At 43.8% G+C, this 9,170-nt stretch overlaps 1 protein-coding gene across 1 annotated transcript; it reads right to left on the bottom strand.

Moving 5' to 3' along the window:
- Positions 1-3,770: 3,770 nt before the first annotated feature.
- On the bottom strand, positions 3,771-8,411 carry LOC124677400 (nucleolin-like). Its single transcript, XM_047213389.1, has 12 exons — positions 8,145-8,411; positions 7,031-7,560; positions 6,852-6,941; positions 6,530-6,769; positions 6,147-6,368; positions 5,720-6,023; positions 5,316-5,638; positions 5,112-5,221; positions 4,903-4,997; positions 4,743-4,819; positions 4,305-4,400; positions 3,771-4,086 (listed from the first exon to the last, which is right to left on the bottom strand). The coding sequence occupies exons 1-11, from the start codon at positions 8,392-8,394 to the stop codon at positions 4,305-4,307; spliced, it is 2,337 nt and encodes a 778-aa protein (XP_047069345.1). The 5' UTR covers positions 8,395-8,411; the 3' UTR covers positions 3,771-4,086.
- Positions 8,412-9,170: the final 759 nt, after the last annotated feature.

The following is a 9,170-nucleotide window of genomic DNA, read 5'->3' as shown; positions in this document are numbered from 1 at the left end:
CCGTCACCTCCCACCAAAACCCACCTTATTCTTCACTCCACACTCACTGCTGGAACCACAAAGCACCTTTTCCCTCTTCAAGCCTTAGTAGACAATGTCTCACATCCTCCGTTGAGCGCTGCCGATAGTACCGCCTCGTCGTCGTCGAGCTATCCATCCGCGCGCCGAAGTCACCATGCCGAGTTGGAATGACGTCGAGAGTTCAACCTCATCGCTCCTACAGGTTGGTACTAAATTCCCAAAAAAAAAATTGTAGGGTTACGGTTCGTTACTGATTTGGGACTTTCCGCTAGGGCCTACGAGCTAAACTCGAATCGATTTTGATTTCGTGTGTACTAGGACCTCCCGGACATTGACTATGCTCTAGACTTCATCGAAGACCCCTCATTTTGTGGCATAGCACATGATTTGTCCCTAGGTGCGCCACGGGCACAAGCTTGAGAATGTCAGGTGTGTTGCAGATTCTACCTTTGTCCTATGCAAAATGTAAACCTCGGAATTTAGCTTTCTCGCTTATCAGCAAATCCATGCTTACTCTGCATTGCCCACACATCCAAACTTTGTTCATTGTAGCCATATGTGACCAAGTTGTATTGTTATATGCAGAAGGTTGAGAACTGTGGATTTGTGGATTGGGAGGATCAAGAATGGCCGTTGACAGCGAAAAATGCTCTTAGAAGACTTTGGAGAATGTATCAGTGCAAAGATCAACGAGAGGGCCAACAATACAAAGTTGGTGAAGAAAATAGCTGCTGAGAAGAGCAAGATTGAGAAGAAGTACAATACTCTCGTTGAAGTGAAGAAAGTGCTAGATGATGATGAGAAAATGGCTATGAAGGAGAACTTGGCCCAGACTAAGAACAACAATTCAACTGTTGAGAAGGAGTTGGGGGAGACGAAGTGGAAGGAGTTGAAGGATGAGATCCATATGCTCAAGCAAGTGCAGAAAACTCAAGCGGAGATTATGAAGTTGAGACGGAATGATTAGGATCATGAAAATGAGGCTATGAAGGAGCAAAAGAGAAAGCTTAAGTACATCGTCTCATCTATTTATAAACAGAGGGAGTACATCCAAATTTAAATAATTTTACGCCATCCTTTCCAGGATGGAGGGAGTATTTATATTTCCAAAATGCATACTTGATACACAATTTTTAGCATAATAGAAGAAAAAAGTGGAGAAAAGCATATAACTTGTGCTCCTCCGTCCCATGAAACAAGTCTTAACTTTGTCAAATTTGGAGAGCAGGAGTATAAAAAAATAAATTGTCTAAGCAACAATACACAGAAAAGGTTTAACCGAACACTTTTAACAGCATGCCAAACATCATAAACTAATGGCACAGAACAGGCAGAGATATTATACAGCATGACATACGTTCACGCTGAACAGTTATGTCATCAACTCATGAATCCCATCGAAATGATTATTGGTATACCTGAAAGATAATAGGGAGTACGAAACAAAGCTGATATGTGACCAAAGAAATCCCAAACAAGCAACAGCAGGATCAAAGATCATGCACGTGTTAGCATCCACTGTGGAATGAAAAAAAAAGGTAACAGCTCATGTTATCCTTGAAAAATGTTCCACGCTTACAGTGATAATAAAAAAGGAAACAGAAAAATAACCCACTGCTGAATACCACCTGAAGCAGCTCAAGAAACTGCAGTACAAGCCTGAACAACAATTGCACAGCTGCATTACCTAACCTATGCTCAAGCTCTTCGGAGAAGCACAACCTATAGAAGCGGCAGTGCTTGCAACAGTTTTCGAATTTGCACTCAGGCAACATACGAAAAATACAACAATGTTTAAACTGTATTAGTACGAAATTCAACTGACAAGAAACAGTAGCAGCAGCACTCAAGCTGAAAAGGCTACAATGATAAAGCGTCCTATATAAGCATTGTATAAGCTCAAGATATGCTTAGATGACAGCATTCATGGTAAGTTCATGACAAGCTTGGACATTGCAAATAACTTGAGAGGCAACTACAGAAAAGCCATGGAAATTGCACTATATATAACTCAATTCAAAATTGTTCAATGTGACCATAGTATCCAATATATGTACAGTGTATTAAGTAGCAAGCATCAACTTAAGATTATATGAAATGAAGATTACGTTAGAATAACTCAAATAGTAAAAAAAAAATCCAAGAGCAAATATGGGATTTCGAAGATAGATAGCGTACAAAATGATAATCATTAACTGATTTTAGATCGTGACAAACATTTTGCTCTTTATGATCTCAACTTCTCAAGCTATATTGTATTTTGCCCTAAAAAAGTTATTGTATTTTTGTCCTAAAAACAGTTGGCCTAACTGTAATGTTCCAATTTACAATTTAATGTTCATTCCCAACAACTGAGAGAAATTCTGAACTCCAGAAGCCACAATGCAAAACTTAAACCAAGTGTTCGCCCTTGCCGTAACGAAGAAAAATGCTTTGATATGCAAATCTTGAAATTAGTAGTCACGACCTTTGTCCACAAAATCAACCACCCTCTCACCCTCCTCCATTTTCATCATATACACCAGATCAACAAAGCTAGCTGGTGATGGTTCCTTCCCTTTCCTCCACCTTCAAATACAATGGTACCCTCCCCCAGTTTGCTGAATAGCCTAACTTTACATGCACTATTGGTAACCTATGCAGCTTAATAAGATCTGAGAACATAATTGTTGTTGATTTCAGTCAGGGAATCCTATTTCAACAAAAATTGAACACTGGATGATAGCTGACCAAGAGCTCAGTAGGAAACAATGTTTTGTTTCTGAAGACTGACAAAGCTATCTCAATGCTGCATCGGCCAAGACTGCATACCAAGCCCTCTTTCCAGGAGTATCCAAACCAAGAATGCTTAACTCTGACATCCAGATTTAATTGTTAATGTCACTTGTTCAACCATCCCAGTTGATGCAGGTGATTACAGCACCTCATTGTTACAGTGCAGAGAAGGATGAGTATTACTAAAGTTGATTAGGTTTATTGCACCTCTATGCAGCCTGTACATTTGAAGAACTGGTACATGGCATCAGCTACTCCCAAAAGATATCAACAGCCTACGTTTCTTATAAACTACCCCCCCCCCCTAACAGCCTAATGCAATGACCCTAAATGTACTGTGAGCCATACGTAACCTATATTAAGTCCGCATTTTAAAAAACTAGACCATAGGAAGAACAGTACTTAGGGAGACCAGATTTTCCTGCATCTTAGTTAGTTATTGCATCATGCTTCCAGTAATGTTCTTCAAAACTTCCAGGCATCCACTGGACATTTGGCTCAAAGGATGTATATTAATCCGTGCTCCATGCAATAGTTCAAGATGATAATTCATAAACGGTGAGAAAACCATGGCACTCATTGTTGATAATGCTTGTTAGATTTACCTGGTGCCATGTACTCTATGCTGCTAAATGACCAGCATTGCAAGGCCATCCAGTCATGTAGCTGCAGGTTCTGTTATCTTAAACCTGTGGGGAAGCCAAAAGGTTTCTCCCAGAATCTTGCAACCAGCAAATCCAATTTTATCTGCTGCGCGGTTTAACAAATAACTAGTCCAAAATTTCAATCTGATCAGTCATCTTTGGGTCTCAGGCAACAGGTTTGATCCACTAGAGAACAGATGCAGTGTGGTGTGAACCAAAGGTTTCAGAAGTAACAGCCTTACACGAAGCCTTCACTTCTAAGGCTTCATTTGTAAGTCTGATCTTCGGCCGGTGGAACGTCACAAGGTGGAATCTCCAAAACACCTTGTGTTGTAGGAAACAACCTCAAAAAGACTACTTATTCAAACAATCCATATCTCTCAACAATGTTATAGAAACACTGGAAGTAAACACACCACAGCTGGCTATTTGTTCACAACTCTTGACCAACTAACGCAAAGCCTTACATTAAATAAACATGCCAGAACATCCACAGGATTACTGCTTCAACCAACTCGATGTTTCTGGCTCCTTCAGGCATGCCTTATTTGATTGCCCACACTTGCCACTTGTCCGGATCCGTAGGCCTTAAGTTAAGGAGCTCCATACAATCCAGGGTCTGCACCAACCTCCTATGGTGCTAAATCTGTTCCACAAAGACGATCGGATGCCAAATCTGTATCATTAAATCAATTCATGGTTGATCACGGAGGGTGTTCCGTGTTTGATTTAAGGCAAACATTTTCCATCTCCGAAGTGAGCAATTGGCGCAACTATGGTGTGATGACGATAACAAATGGTGAACAAAATCTATGTATAATTGCAATTAAACTAAAGGGGAGTTGGAACTGATTAAGTTTTTACCTAGTAATACGAACTAGAACCACTGCTACCGAAGTAGCCACTGCCGCTACCCGCATTACGACCAGAGTAATGCGACGAATATGAACTTCCGCCAACCTGCCAAAACACAGAAACTTGAATAAATTGGGAGTGGTGGAGGGGGAGCAACTGACAAAACGGTACTGCTGGTCATTTTGGACTTCACATGGTAGACAAGGTGACAACTTGATCACCAATTTTCTATGAAACGAGGTCGCTTCACATAAAGAAGTTATGCATTATGAATGTTATTTTATATATATTCGATATGGCAGTATCAACTTGATTGTCGATTCTAGTAATTCTTTCTTATAGATGGTCAAACCTACAAAGTTTCACTAATACTGATTGTACAGCCTGTATTTGACTTGGAGAGAGAAATAGATACTAAATGCATTTGACATTTTCAAGATAACTTACATCAGATCCACGAGGCATGTAGTCAGCACTATAAGTTGACGAGTACATTCCACCAGCATCAGCAGTGTTTGCAGAACCTGCAGAGATGAGATACAAAACAAAGTTATAAGCACCATGATCAAAGGTCTTGTGACAAATAGTATGGCCTTCAAGAGTATACCTCCATAACTCATGCCATGGCGGCTGCTGCTATACACTGTGTCATGACCAGCAACAGATCTGCTGCTACTGTATCCCGCATGTGACCGCCCAAGCCTTCAAGAATGAGAATGTGAAAGAACTCGAGATTACAAATCAAATACCAAGACATTATCTAAATAAACAAATGTTAAGCGAAGAGACTGCAAGTAGTACTAAATGTACACCAACCTCTCAGTATATGCATCTGCATACCGAGCACTGCTGCCGCCAACATCATAGTCTAAGCGTGCCTTGGACGAGCGAACACTAATGTCATGATACCGAGGAGGCACATCATCCTTGCATCATTAACAATAATAATTAGGTTGATTGAGGAATAATCTGCAAGTGCATGCCAACAATGCAAAATATAGACAAATAAACTATCCTTACCATCTCAGTGTATGAGCGTTTTGAACCAGAAATTGTATCATAATCACGGCCACGCCCCTCCCTATAGGGTGGTAAAGGCCGATCAATCTTCTCTACATAATCGTCATCAGCATATGCTCGCCTGTCGGAAAGACGGGGAGCGCTACGAGGACCTAGGTCTGAATAAGCTGATCCACGGGACGAATAGTCGTCCCTGTATGAGTGGCGCCTATCTACTGGAACTCTTGGAGTGTAGTCAGCAAAGGTAGCTCTGCTTCTTGGCGGAGGAAGATCATCACGCCTTCCATAATCTCTCCTTGGACTTCTCTTTGGGTAAACAGGAGCTGTACACACATGAAGTATGAGAGATCGTGATGCAGCTACAGTTGATTGCACTACAAGAAAAATAGGTACCATCTGCTCACCTGGGGGTCTTCTATCATAGGATCTCTCTGGAGGAGGCAAACGCCTCACTCTCTCTGGAATTGACATAACAGGGCGTCTATCTCTGATATCTACTGGCCTCTTCAGTGGACGGCTCCTGATGGGAGGTAAGCGACTAACATCAGGTCGTACAAGACGTGGCAGAGGCCGGCGTGGAGGAGGGCGAGTGTATGGAAAACGGCCACCACGAGGGGCACTCTGCCCAATCCTGAAATTTCCTCTTAATCCATGCTTCATCCTAGTAGGTCTCTGCATTGGCCTTGACAATCTGGCTCTCACTTTTGCCTGAACCACGAAAGAATTGTCTTGTGAAGGGATTGCATGATCAAATTTCTCCATTGCACAACAGACTGGGTAGGTGGTAAAAATTGGTTAAGAAGGTATGGCAAACTCAGTTGGAAAACGGACCTTGTTATCACCTTCACCAATCTCAGAATTAGTTATCCCATCAACGCATGCAACAGCATTATCATGCGTATCAAAAGTAACAAACCCAAAATCTTTTCTTTTGGCTGCAGGCATGTTTCGGGCAAGTTCAACTTTCTCAATAGCTCCATACTTTTTAAGGTACTTCTTAACACGATCTTCATCCCATGAGGGGGGGAGACCATCAAGAAATACAGCTCTGACCTGAATCATAAAACCAAAATGAGGATTCAATAGCTTTAAACATGTTTGGCACAGACCAAGAAACTAACACAGCTTCCAGAGTGAATGACTGGATAGCCACAAAACTCAAAGTGTTTTCACTAACAAAGCCACTTCGAATACTGCAGTAAACAAGTGCTTACCTGTGACATCATTTCATCATCAACTTCAGGGTAGGAATCAGCAAAGGAAACCTTTGCACTGCGATCAACTCCAAAGACTACATCCCTCTTCTGCAATCGCCTGAAAGCATCCATAGCTTCAGGGCGAGTAGAAAACTCAAGTAAAGCATACCCACGATTCATCCCTGGGTTATTGCTATCCTCAGCCAATATTAAGTCGTCAAAATTCTCAACCTCGTAGGTCTTCAGTTTATCCTTGAGCTGTGAGTTCCATGATTAGTTATTTCTTCCACCAAGAAGCAGAAAAAAGGCATAGAGAAAAAATGGAGTTTAAACATCATACATGTTCTTTTGTCCATGTTTTGCAGATATTGCCCACAAAAAGTGTATCATTGTCATGACTAGGAGCAACACCACATTGTTTACCTCGTACCTAGAGAATTTCAGAAACGGTTAAGTTACTTGTAACAAAATAAAATATACCATAAACATTGTATGATTGTCGTAAGAGTTAAGACCAACCAGTGGTTTCTTGAGATCCGAGACAGCACGCTTTGCTTGCTCCACAGTCGCAAATCGCAGGAAGGCAAAGCCTTTATTCTTCTTTGTAACAGGGTTCATCATCAGACGAACTTCAGTGATTTCGCCAACTTCACTAAAAACTTTCCTGAGGTCGCTCTCTGTTGCATCTTTATCTAGCCCACCGACAAAAACTTCAAACTCCTTGCGCTTACGATGTGCTTTCACCATTTCATGATGGTCGTCATCCTCCACGTCCACATTTTGTTCCTCGTCGGCATTCTCATATTCCTCGCCCTCCCCATCATCCCCACCATCATCCAATTCCTCATCCACCATGTCCGTCTCCTCTTCAACCACGTCTTCAGTGTACTCCAACCCTTCATCGCCGTCTTCATATTGCTCCTCATACTGCTCTGAATCCTTCTCATCATAGTCTACAACAGCCTCCTCTTCATATTCTTGCTCATCCTCGAACTCCAGTCGCTCGCCTTTGTCCTCTTCTTCATATGTTTCTTTCACGGTTGCGTCATCTAAAAATTAAGTGAGCATAAGATACATAGACCTCAAATTCCATTTAAATAAGCGAATGAAATCTCTTGGCACATTTGTAGGAAATAAAGATATTAAGCCACGGATCACGACAAAGATATTTTCTTTTCCGTTTAGCTAAGGGGGTGGTTAATGTTCACTGTCCCCCTCCATAAACAAGGCAAAATCCACACTGGCGGTTGTAAAACCAAATGGCTAAGTTCGGGCATCGAATTCTACTGAACTAAAAGAAGGACTAAATGATGGAATAGTATTAACAGAATCAAACGATCTAATACACCACGAACAGCAAGTGTGTTCCTCTGAACCTATGCTTACCATGCGTAGGATAAAAGAAACTCCCTCCGTCCCAAATTACTTTGTCCATACGCTGGACAGAACTGAGTCAATTTATTTGAGACAGAGGGAATACTACACGGCGTTCATGCTAGGCCAAATAAAGTGGAGAGTATCGCATCATAATAAATGAGCAAAACACAAACATGGCATAGCAGCATAGCACAACAGATCAGAGAGAAAGTCTACGCCCTACTACAGCAAAACAGAGGCACAAACGTAATAATACCATGGGTTGCGCCGTTCTCCACGGCATCCGGCTTAGCCTTCTCCTCAGCAGGCGGCTGCTGCGGCGGCGGCGGCGACGGCTGCCGCTTCTGCTCCTCGACCTTGGGGGCCTCCTCCGCGGCGGCCTTGACCTCCTCCACAGCCGGCGCGGCCTCCTCCGCGGCCGGCTGCGCCTTGGCCGCCCTGCCCCTCGCCGCCGGCCCCTTCCTGGCCGCCGCGGCGCCGCCCCTCCTGGCCGACTTGGGCGGCATCTCCCAGGTCAGGTCAGAACCAGAAACACCAGCTGCAAAATCAACGCAGCTCAGATTTAGCGGACGCAGGCGCCGAATTGGCCGCGGGGGCCGGTGGGGAGGTCGGAATCCATGGGCGCGCGCGTGCGGGCGTACCTCGTGCCCTCGCGAGAGGAAGATCGGTGTGGGGAACCGAAACCCTAGCGCTGGAGACGGGAGCTGCGGCCTTCGGGTCGGGTCGCGGAGAGAGAGAAAGCGCTGGATGGAGAGAGAGACGAGACGGACCGCGGCCTAGGTATCGTTGGTTGCCCCTTGCCCGGGTCGAGTCGGTATCCGGCTCCGGAATTGGATGAAATTACGGATTAGCCATCGGGGATTCAGCGTGCTCGCGCGTTGACCGCTTCCTAGGAGTGCGCAATTACCTACAGGGCGCCTGGTCTTTTCGGGTGGTCATCCTTTTATTTGCCTCCGGTGAGTCGGTATCGACGAAATTCGATGCTCTCTCGATGAACGAGCCTGCTGCCAGTGGGTGTTCACTGATTGTCTGAAACTTGACAGGTCACTCGCTCTACCTTACACAAAAAAGATTTCCTTTTCCCGTAAATAGATTGATACCGTACGTGCCCCCTCTCTTTTTATTTACTACTCCCTCCGTGCAGAAATATAAGACGTCCTCCACTTCACGTTCAAATTTTTTTAGGCATGGAAGTTTACCGAGTTTCCAAAATTGCCCCGCGTGTCAGTCGGGGTCGCACTCCTCTCCCGGCTCCCTCCACTCGCTAGACAGGCGACGCTCT

This window comes from Lolium rigidum, chromosome 7, assembly GCF_022539505.1.
Source record: "Lolium rigidum isolate FL_2022 chromosome 7, APGP_CSIRO_Lrig_0.1, whole genome shotgun sequence".
Lineage (NCBI taxonomy): Eukaryota > Viridiplantae > Streptophyta > Magnoliopsida > Poales > Poaceae > Lolium > Lolium rigidum.
The sequence above is the reverse complement of the archived record's forward strand: the minus strand, read 5'-3'. Positions and strand labels throughout refer to the sequence as shown.